At 39.9% G+C, this 18,075-nt stretch overlaps 2 protein-coding genes across 2 annotated transcripts in view; both read right to left on the reverse strand.

The window, feature by feature from the left end:
* Positions 1 to 18,075, reverse strand: part of Myoz2 (myozenin 2) — a 1,071,004-nt gene that overhangs the window by 347,397 nt on the left and 705,532 nt on the right. The gene's annotated exons all lie outside the window — the stretch shown is intronic.
* Mettl14 (methyltransferase 14, N6-adenosine-methyltransferase subunit) lies at positions 7 to 16,841 on the reverse strand. Its single transcript, XM_051165563.1, is given in 12 exon segments — positions 7 to 445; positions 2,082 to 2,092; positions 2,094 to 2,290; positions 3,469 to 3,585; positions 3,927 to 4,019; positions 4,687 to 4,828; positions 6,036 to 6,126; positions 10,075 to 10,162; positions 10,502 to 10,582; positions 13,271 to 13,358; positions 14,161 to 14,249; positions 16,660 to 16,841. Coding segments are annotated over 12 exon segments (1,368 nt in total). The 5' UTR covers positions 16,726 to 16,841; the 3' UTR covers positions 7 to 140.

Here is an 18,075-nt window from a genome sequence, read left to right on the forward strand (position 1 = left end):
GGGATGGGGGTGGGGTGGCTAAGATCTTTCTGGCAGTATGAGAGACAAAAGCAAAGTGCAAGCTGAGAGTGAGTTCTAAAGCAAGTCTCCACAACAAAGATCAGAATGGACACTGTTATGTGTCTTTGTGTCATTAAAAGTTACCGAGGTGGAAAGCCACCTCTGTGTGTGCCTCCACGACCCCCCCTAAAGCCACCTCTTTCCCCTCGGAAATTGGATCGATTTCTTTCACGACCACGGCCAGCAGATGTTCCCCCTCTCCCTCCACCCCTGGGAGCTCCACCACCACGGTCAGACTTGGATTTGGGAGGAGGCGACTTGGGTCTGAGTCTCTCAATTTCCTCTGTACATCCAGTCAAGTACGAATTGGGGGCACTGAAATAGGATGCGTATGTTTCTGCATTGTAGTTACTATTTGTAAGCGTTGGTCCAACTGTGAGCCAGCCTGAAATAAAGAGGAAAAAACCAGATGACACTTTCATCTCCTTTCTCTTTTTAGTGGTCAAATCCTAGAGATAGCTCAATTCCACACACAGCCACCATCTTTGGTATAAAATGTACAACACCCATGGCCCTGTCATAAAAAGGCACATATGTGTATACCTTGCCTCTCACCCTAGATTATAGCTTTCGTAAAATAACATCCTCACTGTTCCCTACCCACATGTTATATTGTTAGAACACTTACAAAACTATTTTAAGATATAATGTCTGGGTTGGGTTAAAATTTAATGAAGTATATACACATATCTTTCCCACTTATGAAAATGGGCTGCTGTTTTCTCATTAAATATGAAGAAAAAAACATCCTCTTATACAAAATATCCTCCTAGGTCCTAGAAACTCAAAGACAGGCATGTTGCTCCTCCTCATGCCATCTTCCCATGGGCAATGACTTTTCTCACAAGAAGATACATTCTCAGCCAAGGATATAAAAAAATGAACACTATCATTAATAACTAAGGAGACAAAAAGCACAGTGAAGTATCATCTCACCCCAGTCAGAATCTCACCATAGTCAGAATGGTTATGATCAAAGGGAAAAGACACTACTGTGGCTAGGGATGCTGCAGAGGAAATGGAAATTAGAAAGCTATTGTAGACTACAGTATGGAGGTTTCACAAAACAAACAAACAAACAAAAAATAGAAGGAGGACTTCATATGACCCAGAGATCCTACTCCTGGGGTACGTATCTTAAGGAACTAGCATCTGCCTGTAGCACTATTCACATACGCAGGAAACGGAAGCAACCTAGGTGTCCACTGATGGATGAATGGATAAACTGAATGGTATATACACAGAGAAGAATGAAAATCTGCTATGAACTGTAATGGAATTGGAGGGCATTATGTTAACCGAAATGAGTCAGGCAAAGAACAAAATGCCATGTATTCTCATTGGTAAGTACAAACAAAAAGTGTTATCTGAAAGATGCAGAGAATAGAGCAGAGGTTACAAAAGGCCAGGTAAGAGTGACGGATGGAAGGCCCACAGAACAGACAGTAAGGACCATTGCACAGTAACACACAGTTTAACTATGGGTGATAACTGACTATTTCAAAATAAATTTAAAAAAATAGAAAACTTAAAATTTTCCCAATACAAAGAACAACTGAGGTGATATATCTGACAATTATCCTAACCTTTTTATTAACATGTACGGAAACATCACACTTTAACGCCAAAATGCATATAATTATGAGGTACCAAAAACTAAGTAGAGCACAAAGGACTTTTAGGCAGTCAAAGTGCTCAGTGTAATATTACAATGGCTGACATACACTATGACCAACTTGTCTAAATCCATTAACACCACCATCGATATCAATCCTAATATAAACTATAACTTTGTATAGTTATGCGAGGAATACTGACAATTGGGGAAGCAATCCACGTGCAGCGCAGGGCATGTATGGGAAATCTCTGCCTTCTCATTTGCTAAGATAAAATTGTTCACAAGTGACGTATAGATTAGAGGAATCAAATACATATAACTTTTATTTCACTCAATGCTATATCCTATACCTTAAAAACCCCACATCCCCAAGAATGATCAATTTTCAAGAGTGAGGTCTCACCTGGCCTGATGGCTATCTCTCCCAAACAGATGAAGACGTCTTCTACCAAGACAAAAATGCTCTATTATATGAAAAATTTCTACAGGTTTTTCTATATTGCCAATTTCAGGTTCTTCTGTGATAATTAAGTCAATGTCAACATTAGCATGAATGAAGTCCCCATCTGTGCTTCGTTTCACAGTTCCTTTGATTCCCATAAGGCAATGTTCCTGTAACAGAGCAGATCAATTAACTCTCATTACCAACTATTATATTTCATAGATTTAACATTTCAATGTCCTCAACTCTAGAACAATCTTCATTTCTACAGATCACTGGAATATGGTTTTATGGTAAAATTATGGTAGGAGAGCCTAGATCCCTGGCTGACAGGCAATTGCCAACTAAATGGGAAAAACAATTTTTTGTCCTTCTACATTCTTTCAAATACTTTCAAAATCCTACTTCACTTCTGACACAGGTATGCTGGCATTTCTCAAGTCATGTAATTGTCCATTTTCCCCTGCTGTAGTTCTGTCCCACATCAGTTCGGTTATGACACAATCTACCTCATGTGTACAGACCCCAGTGATTAAAGGCATGCTATCCTAAGACGGCACTCCAACTTCAGGTATGAATCCAAAGTCTTATGCCTCTCACCAATAAACTATCAATGTGGAGGTTCCAATGATCCTCCTGGGCTGAAACGTTGCCTGGGTGGTTCATGCAATTAAGAAAATTGCTTTACTTACTAAAGCGTGTTTATTATAAGAGGACGCAAAGCTCAAAACTAGCCAGAAGCAAGGCTCCATAAGCAGTAGGCTAGGGAAGGTGGAACTTTAGGCTGCCTCCAGGCACACCTCCCTCTCAGCAATTTCACACCCTCCCCAACCTGGAGACTTCCTACATCATGTCAGTGTACACGATCTACTCCTAGGGAGACTTAGTAAGATAGATGCTTCCTAGTGGTTTCCAAAGAGTGATGTGCAAAACTCCTCCAGCTTACACTAGTGAGACAGTCGCATGCAGCGGGAGTCCTCAGTGGCTCTTGTATGGAAAAAGAAGGAAGCTCAGACAAGCATGACTCTGACTGGTCAGCTACTAAGTGCTGTTCTTATTTCTTCTTCCTGAGCTCACAGACGAGAAACCTCTGTGAGTCAGGTGTGTCAGAGCACCTAACTTGGGATGAGGTCAGTTTACAACATACAGAGAGCCACTGTCTGGCAGTGTGCGCTGGTCTAGGACTGGGAAGGAGGCGCTGTGAAGTTAACGTGGGCGGATTGCGGTGATGCTCATCACGCTGCTTTACAAGCATAACAGCTTTCCTCGGCGACTAATTCCATGAGTGTAGAAATTTAGAAAAGCTGGAGAGAATAAGAATAAAGAAAACAAGACCAAAAAGCAATACCTTTGTTCTCTGGAAAACTGCCTTTGGATCTAGAGTCTTCGTCTTTCCAGGATTGTTTTTATTGGTTTTAATCCAACAAATATCTTCACACCTTCTGTAACCCCATTTTCGCAAACACTAGAAGTAATTTCAAATTTACATCTTTAAGAAGAATAATTAAAATAACTAGAATTAAGAGGGATACCAAGCTTCAGAGCAGACACAGTAGACATACAGGTTTAATGTGGATGTTAAATACATCTTGTAGATAGTGCATTAGTGACTTTTCCTGTCACTGTGACCAAAGATCAAAAAATACAGTACCGCATATTTTAATTCTCAGTAATTTAAAACTACTCAAGAAACCAAAGGTAAAAGAACAATTTTGTAGCCTATAAAACATACTATGGTTTTTCCTAATGGACTTAAAAATCCACCTGAAAAAGAACTGAGAACAAAAAAAAAACCCAGGAACTCACGACTCTGCCGAGGTCCAGCCCTTCCCCAGAGCCACACCAGAGGAAGATAAACGAGCGGGGCGCTGCGATCTCATCGATGTCCAGCTTCATGATCTAGAAAACAGCATAGCAACTGCACCAAGTGTTTGTCATTTATAATACAGCCAAAGAATAACTATTAGGATCTCTACACATGTATTCTCCAGATATTCTAGGATATACCATAAAAAATAAACTCTACTCCTGGAATTACTTTGATATGCCACTGCTTTGTTATTCTATATACAAACAACACATATATGTGTACACAAAGACAGACACATATACTTGTTTTCATATGTGTTCAAGAGAAAGAGTTCATAGAAAAATAGATTTACAGAATGATGGAATTTTACTAAAGAGTAATAAATGAAACAGTTAATCAGAGGTTAAAAGAGCCCAAGTTTCTGACAAAATGAAATGCACATGCCTATAGCCACAGACAGTTTGGGTGACTGAGGTCAGAGGGCCACTTCTGCCCAGCTGTCTGCAGGACTCTTGTCTTACAGGTGAGCAAGTCTCCTGTCGGCCCATCGTTCATACTTACTGCCCTCTAGTCCAGCTCCCATACCAATCAGATGACCTCAGTAACCTCAGTAACACCTAGAAAACCTTACTGTCAAGAGGAAGACTAAGCTCCGAATAATCACAATGTAATGTACTCATAATCCCACTTTCAGACCAAATAAGCACGCATTCACTGACAGGTAAATACTTCACACAGCATTAAGTTTCACCATACATCATCCCACGTCCAGCACTTCTCATTCGCAGTGATGCCAGTCTCTCTATAGTACTCTTCCAAAGGAGGCTCCAGGAGAATCACATCAAATTTGGGTGTCAATTCTCTGATGTCAAAGGCTTCTATATCTGCTTGTAAGTACCTAATGAAAGGTGGAAAAGAATTTTGAAGCATCTGTGGTGCTAATAATGGAAATTCCTTATCCAGTATTACTGGGTAATTATTGCTAAACAAGATAATCACAAGCTGATTACTAATTAGCTTTTTCTAGCAGGTCTTTTTCTTTTTTTTAACTGCAGACTTTGTATCATCAATCAACGTCTTCCTTACAACATGGACATATTTACAACAAAACAAAAACCCTATTACTCTCCATGTATACCCAGAATATATTCATTTATTTTTACATTGAAAATATACACTTAGATGTGATCTCTAACCTATTTTAATTTTTACATATGTATTATGATGATGATGATAATGACGATGAGTATATCATTATTTAATTAGGTTTGAAAAATGACATCTTGCTAAGTTTCAAATTCTTCCTTTAGGAGTTTCTAAATACGGACATGATTTCCTTTTATTAGCTTGATTATTAATAAAAATGTTTACATTAACAGTGTTTTCACACTACCTAATAAAAATTACTACTAGCCTTTAACTTATTTACACACAGTATGGAAATATCTTAAGTTCAAGATACTTCTGAAGAAAACATCTTACTATCACTGAGGGGCAGGTTCAGGCCATGATGTGCAGAGAGCGGTCAAATGGCAACTTTGTACAGTGCGTTCTCTCCTCCCACCTCGATGCAGACCCTGGGTTTTGAACTCAGGTCATCAGGCACGCATCTCTGGACAAGAAGCATCTTTACTCACGGAGCTGTCTCACTGGTCCCCACTCAAGATACCTTTTCTTCTGTTTTTAAGGCCCTAAGGGCTTTTAGTGCTTAGACTGAAGAACCACAGGCTAAAATGGAATCACTATCATCCAGGTCACAGACTCTGCCCTAACCCTGGGTAGAGAGGACCTGCCCATGAAGCACAGCGACTCCCCAGCTCAGAAGCAAAAACGCAAGCATACGTAGCAGAGTGTCATGAGCCTGGCTTTGACAAGGCAGTTTCAAGTGCTACCAGCCTCAGGGGAGGGCACCCCACTTTACAGAGAAGACTGTGAGTCTGAACTCACAAGCCTCTCAGACTATCTAGAAAACTAAATAAGAAGTCACTGCAGACTCAGCACCAGTTTAAAAATAACGTATTTTACTAAAAATAGAAATAATTTGGTTATAGAGTAAACAGATACTGCAAGTCACAGTTGGAAAGAAAAAGCATCAAAATACTTACATAGGAGGAGTATTTGATTTAGCTATTAACTCATCCTTTAGCCTGATGAGTTCTCTAAGTTTAGGGTATTCTTCAAATCTGTCAGCTAAACCTAAGAAGGGAAAAATAGTAAATTCTAAATGTCAGTTCAACTGAAGTTAACACTGATGAATACAAAAGTCACGAGTCTTCCCTTACCATCAGTTTAAGCTAGAAGTAGTAATTCATTTTTACTTTTGCTTTCCATACATAAGAAACACTAATGAAAAAAAAGTTACATAAATATCTAAATATTTAAAATTAAACATGTGGAGGCAGGAGAGATAGAGTAAGAACATTTGCTGCTCTTCCAGAGGAGCCACATCTGGTTCTCAGCATTCACATCAGGTGGCTCATAGCTGCCTGTAACTCCAGGTTCAGGAGATCTGACACTCTCTTCTGGCCACTGAGGGCACAGGCACTCATGTGAACACACCCACACACAGACATAGACACCTAATTAAAAATAATAAATATATTTTGAAAAGTTCAAAGTAAAGAGTAAAAGTAAAAAATTTGTAAAGCTCCCTCAATGAGTGATTTAGATCCCATTTCAAATAACAGCATTTGAGGATTGCACTGCTCACTGAAAACAACAGTCAGCCCCTAGTCATCCAAGGGGGTGGAGGGGAGTCAGAACCTGCAACAACCCAAATCCTATCTTCCCTCAGGAGCTGTGCACAGATCTGTGGGTATCCTGTTTGGTATGTGGGAATTTACAATCAGCCTTGCTCTATTCTTGGCATTAGGTCTGGAAAAGTCAGGTACCTTTGTCTCATGCTATCATAAAAAATAATTCAACAGGTTTTTATTGTCTTGTTTTGGTTTTTTTGGTTGCTTCAACATAAGGTATTTTTAGTTCTTAGTTTTCATTCAAATCTCACTTGACCCAAAATACAACACCACACAACAATCTTTTTCTCAACTTAATAATAATTTTATATACATGTATTTCTTTATCTTGAGAAAGCAGTATCTTAAGAGATGAAGAATCTATATTCAAACACGAGCATAAAATTTATTTTAACTTTTTAGTGCTATTTTTAAACTCTACTTATAAAAAAATTAAAATCGGAGCCTGGCATGGTAGTATATTCCTGTAATCTCAGCCACAGAGCAGGCTGAAGCAAAAAGGCCACAAGTTGGAGGCTTGCCTGGGCCATATAGCAAGTTATAGTCAGTCAGGCAACTTGCATAGACCCTGTCTCAAAATAATAAAATAAAATAAAATAAGGCGTGGCAACTTGCTAGCATACACAAGGCCCTGAGTTCAAGCCCTAGTACTGAGAAAAATGATACATAAAGCTCACATTTAAATAATAATTTCAGAAGTAATGATGCTTATAGTTGGCAAAATTAATTATATTACATTAAAATTTTTTGTGCTACAATGATATTATCAAGAAACTAAAAAGCCAAGTAGCAGAATGAGAAAAATATTTACAAATCCTGTTGTGTGTGTGTGTGTGTGTGTGTGTGTGTGTGTACACGGTACATAAATACAATGAATAGGAAAAAGGAGAAATATACAATATAAGCAAAACTATTTGGTTATTTCTTAAAATATATTTATGTAGGTTAATGTGTCCTATGACATGCTAAGCTTATCATTAGCCGCCAAGAAAATATAAATCAAAACCACAACAGAATGTGGGACTGACGGCAGAGACTTATAATCATTGCTACTTAGAAGATAAGAGAAAAAGATGTTCATTTTGGGAGATCAAAAGTTTAGGCTATCTGAAAAAAGAGACTATGTAAAAAAAGAAGAGAAGAGAAGAACTCACAAATAGATCCTGTGCACCAACTACTTTAACTTTAAGACCCCACTGACAGCACACACTCTGGACTCAGGCCTTGGAGGCAGCACGGTGGAACTGACCTGGAAGCCTCTTCTCTGAGGACTGGCTCCCACAGTACTCAAAGCTGTTCAGGCTGCTGAGGGAGGGGAGCAATGGTAGTCCTACCCAGCTCTAAAGCCTACGGATCACAACAATGGTTGGCCTGGCAACATATTCCAGTCATACGATAGTGGCACTTACATTTTGGGGTATTCAACAGACATCTAGTTGGACTTAAGGCCCTCCCGAAAGAAGAGAATTCACGCCTAGGACTGTAAACCTAGTCAACTATTTGCCTGAGATCACAGACCTGAGAGAACCTCCTACTGTCATTTTCCTAAACTAATGTAAATTCTAACTGTATTCTAAACATCCTGATACCCACAGGTAGAGTGGCTCTCACCCCTACATAAAGAAGCTTCTTTCCTGCAACAGATGGAGAATATTACAGAAATCCACACCGGTCAAAAGGCAGAGAACAGGGGACTATGTGGTGGCCAACTTCAACTAATACAGCTGCAATACAATCACTAGACCCCAGGCTCAAGGAAAAAAATCATGGAAGAGGGAGTAAAAGGAGTAGAAGAGCCAGCACACCTGTTATGAGAGCCATCGCACCTACTGTGAGGTGCAATAGGGAAAACACGCCTGTGAAATCTCAACAATACCGACAGTACCAGCTGGCATGCCTACATTGACATGGGAATGCACTTGGTGCCATCCCAAGATAGTAAAAATTAATTTCCTCTAGGGTCAAGCTACCACATAGGTTATACTTAGGCCAAGGAAACAAACACTTAAGAGCAACACTAAATGGATACACATACATACATACATACATGCATACATACATGCATGCATACATACATACATACATACATACATACACGCATACATACATGCATACATACATACATGCATGCATGCATACATACATACATACATACATCAACAATAAAAAAAGAAGAGAGCATGAATGGGGGGAAGGGTGTTAGAGGAGGAGCCTGAAGGGTGTAGATACAGTGCTCATGGACAAAGTTCTCAAATCAAACTATACGGGGCTGGAGAGCTGGCTCAGTGGTTAAGAACACTTGCTACCCTTGCAGAGAGCCCACATGGCTCCCAGCACCCACATGGTGCAACTCCAGTTCAGGGGACCTGCAGCCCTCTTCTGGTCTCCAAGGGCACCAGGCCTGCAAGTGATATACAGACATAGTTTCAGGCAAAACACTCATAGACATAAAATTTTTAAAAATAACAACAAAACAACAAACAATAAGACAAAACAACAACAAAAAACCCCAAATATACAATGGCATACTTAGCACTCACTAAAGTGGCCAAGATTAAAAACACAGACAGTAACAAAGAATGTGAAGAGACCTGAAGCCTTAGCCACCACCCATAGCAATGTGAAATGGCATGGCAGGTTTGAAAAACTCTGGAGGTGGCACCTCAAAAACCAAACCCAGAATTAACACACTTAACAGATTTTTTTCTTTAAAGAATGATATGACCCATCAATTCCAATCCTAGGTATTTGTCAAAGAAAAATGAGTGCATGCCATATAATATAGTTTACATGATACCTATAATAATCTGTACATGCTTAAGTGAATAAATAAAACCTATGTATATGTGTGTATATTCACTTATCACATGAAATATTATTTGGGAATAAAAAATGTACTAATATATGCTATAGTATTAACAACCCTTGAAACACTGTGCTAAGCAAAAAAGACAATAACAAAAGGCCCCATGTTCTTTGAGTTCAATTATATGAAATGTCCAGAAGAGCAAAACTTATAAGGGAAGAAAGTAGTTTAGTGGGTAAGGCTGAAGGGCGGGTTAGACGGAGGAATGTGGTCCCACTGCTAATGTGTACAAAGCTTCCTTAGAGAAGCAAATGTTCTAAAACAGATTGTTGTAATGGTTACCAAGGCTCTGTATGCATGAAAAGAACACTGAATTATATCCTTTCAATGGGTTAGCTGTAAGGCATATAAATTATGTTTAAAAAAAAAAAAAAAAAAAAAACAACCGGAGTCACCACATTGCATAAAGGACAGGAAGAAGTGAAGCCTGAAGAAAGTTTGTTAGAAATGCTCTACAAATGCATACATCACATGCATGTAGCAATACTTTACAGCAGGATAGTCCAAATAAAACTGACATACCTACATCCCTGATGAAATTCTGAGGTCTATGTCCAGTGTCTACAAAATGTTGGCAGTAATCATTATGCGGATTTAAGCTCTGTGTTCCCTAAAGAAATGGTCAAAATTAATTAACAGTATGCACTCTGATGGCAGATACACTAACTTTGTGTGTTTTATTATGAAGCCGTACAAAGTATGACAGATTGAAAAAGGCACTAATATTTCAAAACACAACTAAAACCAACATTATTTATCAATAATTATTGATATGAATATACCATAACTACAGGCTAAACATCAGAAGAATATTTCATGAGTAATTCAACATCTTTATTTTAATACAGAGATCTCTCAAAAACTGAGAAACTGCTGAAGAAAACTAGGTCCTTTCAGGCATAGTACTTAAATGTCAACAGCACTAAAATTTGGAAATTCTTTATTTTACCTTAAGAAAGGTACTGGAATCCTTGTAAATCTCTTCTTCATATGGCAAATTTTCTTCTTCCTGTTGCATTTCCAATTCATCCTTGAAAAGGGAAAATCAAGAAAACATTTAAAATATATATATTTATCTAGGTGTGGTGACATACTCCTTTAATGCTTAGTCTACAGAGTGAGTTCCAGGAAAGCCAGGGATACACAAAGAAACCCTGTATTAAAAAACAAATATAAAAAAAATATATATGTATATATTTGTTTGGTTTTGTCTATATATATTTATTATATTTTAAGGCTCAGTGTGTTTTATTCCCCTTAGATGTTTATACAAGCACTGCATTAAAGTCTTTAAATTTACTTAAAAAAAATTTTTGTTGGCTTATTTATTTTTTGGATATGAGTGTTCTGTCCTCCTAGGTCAGAGAAGGGCCTCAGATTCCCTGTAACTCGAGTTTCAGACGGTTGTGAGCCACTATGTGGGTGCTGGAGACTGAATCTAGATGCTTTGCAGGAGGAACAAGTGCTCTGATTCATCTCTTTAGCACTATTTTTTTTAAAATCATGTGTAAGTATGTGTACCTGCATGGTGATATGTACACATGAATGCCGGGGCCTATGGATAGGTATTGGAAACCAAACTCAGGTTTTGCTAAGTGGGTAGGGAACTAGGAGTAGGAAGAGGGAGGGTAAACTAGCATGAAGGTTGTTTGAAAAAGTCATATAGAAATCGACTATTCTATAAGAAATCTAAATACATGTACATATGGAAAAAGGAGTTTAATTCAAGTTATCTTACGTAAGAGGCTAATGGTCCTTCTAGAAGCCATGGGCTGCCAAATAAAAATCCCAGTGCCAGTATGGGATACCTCCATTTCAGTTGACCAGGGGTGTCAAAGAAGACACCCCCAACCAGACTTTGTTTTGGGTAGCCCACCAGAACCTAATGGTAGACCCTATTGCTAAAGATACACATCTTTAGTCAGAAGACATGGAGAAACCAAGCTGGTACCAACCGGAAAGCTTCTTCCCTACTAACTAGCTTTACAAGGCTGGAAAGTGCTATGTAGGCTGCTGGGAAAGGGAAGAACTCACCCACTGCTTTATTCCTCTGTGAGCATCATGATCCAATAACAACTGGCCTGGCAAGGTAGGTATAGAGTGCAATCACGGCATGAGTATTATGAGGTAACCAACCAATTTCTGAATGAAATTAAGGCCCACTCCACAAGAGGAAATGCAAGCCTGCTATGGTAATTTGACCAGGACTTAATGAATGGGGAGCTCATAAGCCCATAAGCCCCATGGATGAACTAGTTAGCTCCCACTATTCACAAGAGAAGCTTCTTTGCGTAGTGAATGTTAATACAGGCTCAGCTGGTCCAAGTGTCACGTGTCTGTGGAATACTCAGAGCCATACATGGGCATCTGCATTACACCCTGCTCCTGAGGCTCAGGGAACAGAGTAGAAAAGGGGAAGAGGGGTAGGAAGGTTTGAAGAGCCAGAGGTTATGGAGGACCTGGATGAATCAGCACCTTCTGGACATGACTAGACTGCTGTAGTGTGAACTTATGGCAGCTCTGGCTGCTTACAGAAGACCAAGCTAGTCAACATGTCATCACGGAAGGTGAGAGGACTCAGGAGTCCCCATCGCTAGCTGGCGAGCTAGTAAGAGCTGGGCGCTGCTTGGGGGCAGGCTCTTTCTTTCGGGTGCAGGTCCTGGTAGGTCAACCATGATGCAGCCAACGGCTACACATTCATCTGCTATGGGCAGCACAAACAGACTATAGTTTTTAAGCATGGCTATAAAGTTGCAAGGAGTGATGGAGGAGGGGGAGGGGAATGGATGTAGAATAATTAGGGGTTAATATCAAAATACACTACACACATGAATGAAATTCTGAAAGAATTAATAAAAGATCATATAAAACAATAAGAAGTGAAGTTTAGCTTGGGTTTTTTATTTATTTTTTTTTTATTAATTTATTCTTGTTACATCTCAATGGTTATCCCATCCCTTGTATCCTCCCATTCCTCCCTCCCTCCCCTTTTCCCGTTAGTCCCCTCCCCTGTTCCTGAGGGGGATTACCTCCCCCTGTATATTCTCATAGGGTATCAAGTCTCTTCTTGGTAACCTGCTGTCCTTCCTCTGAGTGCCACCAGGTCTCCCCCTCCAGGGGACATGGTCAAATGTGAGGCATCAGAGTACGTGAGAAAGTCATATCCCACTCTCCACTCAACTGTGGAGAATGTCGTGACCATTTGCTAGATCTGGGTAGGGGTTTAAAGTTTACCACCTGTATTGTCCTTGGCTGGTGCCTTAGTTTGAGCGGGACCCCTGGGCCCAAATCTGCCTATCATAATGTTCTACTTGTAGGCTTTTTTTTGAAATACAACTGTTATGGAACCCATGAGTTGTCAAAATACTTTAATTATACTATCTTATGCTGTGGAATGGAATATGGAATAATATCACTCAGAAGTGACTGTGGCAGCCCCTCAAAACATACACTTCTACTAATTACCTAAAGTTTATGATACACTTATCTTTTTGTTGTTCTGAAAGAGTATTATTACCAGTACTTACCAATAATATATATATATATATTCATATGTATGTCACATACTCTTACATAACAGGGGCAACTGATATGAGTTTTTAACTGAAAACACAACTTTTAGCACATCTAAAAGTTGAGGTTTCTACATGAGATGAATCTATTAGAAGGATTAAGTTTTTCCTCAACCATGCATAAAATTATTTCATTTTCTGCTTGCCTTATATTCTTCTACTTTGTCTTCATCTGTCTCTCCTTCATCCAGACACTTCCGTTTTGCATTTGGAGCAGGGGTATCATAGGAAGCCCTAAAAATTAAACCACAACTATCATATTCTTGTGTGATACAAAAGTGCACTTGGATCTGTTTGTATTACTTACAAGTTATAGAAACAAAACCAAATGTTTCCTGATTAAATATCTATTTATTTAGCTTATAAATCATCCAAAAAGTCACAAGAAATAATTTGTAGCTTTATTTTTATAAGAAAGCAATCAAGTGAAAAAAATAAGCTACTATAAAAACTGTATTATGAAATGAAACTTTTAAACTATCTATCATTCATACTAATTAGTTTATATATATTTTATACTATGTGCTATAAGCAAAATTGATACAACTGATAAACTAGAATATAAAAATTATGAAAAGCTTTCTGAATTATTAGATGAATATCACTTTTAAAGTATATTTTATAATCTCATAAAACTATAATTTAACAGTATGATATACAAGCTAATTCTTAGTATAACATTTTATTTTGACCTACTTTATAAATGGGAACCTAGTGTTTTCAGGAAGTATTTCATAATTTCAAACTGACATTAGCCATTGTTTCCAAAATCCTCATTTTCAGGATTTCCCTAACAACACCTTCATACCTTCAATTGTTCATTAAAAAAAAAAAAAAAATCAACCCCCAAAGGGTGGCTCCCACTGTTCTTATGAGTTTCAGGCAGTGGTGCTGCAAGGTCAAGACTAACATGGGCTACATAGCATGACTGTGTCTCTCTCCCCCAAGTACCCCCATGAATACATTAAAACTAAGAAATTTAACAAATGATCCTTTCACTCCATAAGCATGTGACTAAAAACAGTTACTCACATACCTGCAAGTTTCTCTCGTCTCAGCAATTTCCCTCTGCTCATCTTTGCTGTTTAACACAGCACCAATGCTATCTGCACTTTCAGCTCCCAACTAGAAAGCAAAAACCCAAAAATTATGTCACAATACACTGTTCATACACTCAAAATGTGTTGTTAGTTTTTAAAATTTATGTATTTACTTTACATCCTGGTTGTAGTGCCAGTTTTAATATAACAAGTATTTTACAAAGGCGACACTGCCCATAACAGTATCTGTAGGCTGGTAAGATAAACTATAAGTGATCGGGAAGAACATCATTTTAATTAAGAATGACTTTGTCAGCTGGAAAAAAATGTTATGCATCCGGTTATATTTGAAATTAAGCCGGCCGTGGTGGCGCACGCCTTTAATCCCAGCACTCGGGAGGCAGAGGCAGGTGGATCGCTGTGAGTTTGAGGCCAGCCTGATCTACAAAGTGAGTCCAGGATGGCCAAGGCAACACAGAGAAACACTGTCTCGAAAAAAAAAAAAAAAAAAAAAAAAAAAAAAAAAAAAAAAAAAAAAAAAGAAATTAAGATTATTTCTTTTGGCCAAGTGTGAATAAAACACAAGTTAGTAGTAGCAGCAATAACCCAAAAGCATCATATGAACTGCCTTATATATTATATTCTATTCCACACCACACTCTGACAAAAATTTATTCGGTCTTATTAAAGCTAAGTTTTTAACAACATATACTAATAGCTTAAAATGGTAATGTCAACTTTGAGTGGCCACTAAGACACTCTGCAGAATGTAACAAATGTCTACAAAGCCTAAGCTGAAGAGAGCCAACTCACGGAAAACGCTGCAAGTCACAGTAAGGACACAGACTAGCATGAGCAACACTTTAGTATTAAGCACAAGAATGGCAGGAGAAAAATCTGCATTGAGTGGCCCCCTTAGCTCCAGGGTGAGAAGGTTTACAAAAGTGTCAGTGCTGCAAAGTAGCAGCTTTCATTTTAAATAACAGAATATCCTCTTAATCTACCACTTCTTATGGCTGCCCTCAATTCTCCAGGGAAATCTCTCTTCCAATACATGAGCTGCTCACCAATTTCAACTTCTCCAGAAAAACCTTCCCTACTTCTTTTTGTTCAGAGGACCGAACACCCACTCCCTATAGTTAGAACTTTTTCTAATTTCCTCCCCATGGTTCATGTCTCCGTTTGTAATGCTCATCTCAGAATACAAGTTATTACTTCAGAAAGTTCTTTGAGAAACCAATATTTATCAATGGAAAATGCCTCACTAAGGCTTTGAGCATTTCCCTCCACTTATAATGATCTGTGGGCAGCAATGAAAACAGCCTCAGATTTTAAGTAAAACAACATGTAATATGTACTCTCCGCATGGGTGGTCTACTAATCCGCAAGCACTTACATATCCATCCTCTGGCTTCAATGAAAGTGAAAGGCTTGGAAAGTAATCTTTGGAGAGACAAATCTCAGTCAATTCTCCGGTAAGGTCTGGCCAAGAGAAACTAACAATCTTGGAAATCTATTCCTAATTTAATAAGTCAACATAACACTTCCTGTTCCTAATACTATCGAAGTAAGGATTCAAATATTGGTTGCAGGGAGATTGTGTTTTAAGTGTAGAAGTTAAAAATCTACTCTCAGGTTGCTTCTGTGAGTCGACAGGATCTCAAGAAAATGATACAAACTTCCTTCAAAACTAATCTGAAGAATCTGAAGGTGAGCTAGATGGCTCAGGGATGAGAGGAACTCATCTTCCAAAGGACCTGATCTCAAGTCCCAGCACCCACATCAGGAGGGTCAAAACAACCTATGTAACTCCAGCTCCAGGAAGATCCGACACATCTGGCACGTGTACTCACGTGCATGTATTACACACAGACAAAAACAAGTTAAAACAAAACCTAATCTTTCGTTTTTCGAGACAGGGGTTCTCTGTGTAGCCTTGGCTGTCCTGGATTCACTTTGTAGACCAGGCTGGCCTGGAACTCACTGACATCCTCCTGCCTCTGCCTCTGCCTCCCAAGTGCTGGGATTACCGCGTCCGGCTTTAAAAATTAACCTTTAAAAAAAAAAAAAGTGAAGCTGACGTGGAAGGCAAGACTCGAAATACTGCTTAAACAGTGAAGGTGCAACGTGGAGCCTACCAAGCCACTTGTCCTTGTATGACCTACTAGCACCCATAAACAATTATCGAGTCTGTCCTCACTACTCAAGTCCTCGCCCACAACGGGGGAGGGGGCGGGGGGGTCCACAACGGGGGAGGGAGCGGGGGGGTCCACAACGGGGGGGGGGGGGGGGGGGGGGCGTCCACAGCGCCCAAGAGCCGCAGCGGTTGGTCTTCTGCGCAATGATTCTGACAGGCACATGGGAGAGACTAAGGAATGAAAGCCTCGGGAGAAAGACCTCGACACCGGCAGGAAAGAGTTCACCAAAAAAGGCGGGGATGGCGAGGGAGGCGGCCGCGCACGCACACTGAGGGTCCCTCCCACCCGGCCGCACACCTGCTGAGCTAGGAGCTGCCGCCGTAGCTTCTGCCGCTCCCGGATCTCCTGCAGGCGGCTGTCCATACCCCCCCAGCTCCAGCTTCTCACCACCCCGGCCGACCTGGCTCTCGCTAAAGACACAAACCCGCCCCTCAAACCAGGAAACGCAGGATTCTGCTGAGCTTCTGATGGGCCGACTTTCACGTCCCTCAGTGGGGATTTCCGGCGCGCCTGAAATTGGCTAAACCCAGTCAGGAAGTCCCGCCCCCAGGACGCCGGAGACATGAGGTCACTAGGTACGGACCAATGAAGGATGCGGAGGCGGTCGAGGGCGGGGAGCCGCTTTCTGGGTAACTTCTTAGTACTTAACTCTCTCCCAAGAGGGTGATATTTGAGTATCCCTTCTTCTCATTAACTAATTATCTCCCTGTCAGCCCTGGCTTTTTAAAAATTTGAGGTGTGCGTGTGGGTTCTTTTAGTGCAACACTAACTAGCTTGCAAACGATTGGCTCCCCACGCTCAGTACCTGAGTTACCTTGGCAAGTTAGCTAGCCTTTGTAAAAGGACAGTTGGAAGAGGGCCCACATAGGTGCAAGGAAGGGCATCCAGGAGGAGTAGTGAAACTGTACGAGAGGGGTGGGGGAGGGAGGGAGGGAGGGAAGGAGAGAAGGAGGGAGGGAGAGAGAGAGAGAGAGAGAAACAGAGAGAGAGAGAGAGAGAGAGAGAGAGAGAGAGAGAGAGAGAGAGAGAGAAACTGAGAGAGAGAGAGAAACTGAGAGAGAGGCAGTGGTGGCATAGCCTTTAATCCCAGCACTCATAAGGCCGAGGCCAGCCTGGTTCTAGGACAGCTGGGCCTACACAGAGAAACACTGTCTCAGAAAACAAAACAAAACAAAATCATTGCACAATGGTAGAATTATATGACAAAAGTGTTAATTTCCAAAAATTGTAATCCAATTGTAATCCAAACAATGTAAAATAATTATATATCGCTTTAAAACTCACTTGTATTAATTGCAAATCATGACTGCTGATTTAAATTATTTGCCAGTTCTGGGACTAGATACCTATTGACTGAGCATTTCGTATGGCAAGCACTGTGGAAAGCTCTAGAGTCTATGAAGGCTCAAAGATCAAAAAATATTGAACTTACCAGCTCCTCATGACCTATCAGCTCCAGCATGGATAGCCATTTTACTACCTGCTATCCTTTTAAAATAACTTTTGACTTCTGACCTGCATGAAAGCTGTTCTGACGACTCCATACTATCTTATAGTACTTAGGAAGCCAACAGGATCCATCATAGAATTGTTGCAGTTTTTTTTTTTTTTTTTACAAAGAAAAGGACATAACTCTTAAAGTCTCCCCACCAGTGAATTAAGAACAAAACAAAACTAGGCTGCATCAGCACGCCTGTAGATTGTGTACCTGCT

Source organism: Acomys russatus, chromosome 23 (genome assembly GCF_903995435.1).
Source record: "Acomys russatus chromosome 23, mAcoRus1.1, whole genome shotgun sequence".
NCBI lineage: Eukaryota > Metazoa > Chordata > Mammalia > Rodentia > Muridae > Acomys > Acomys russatus.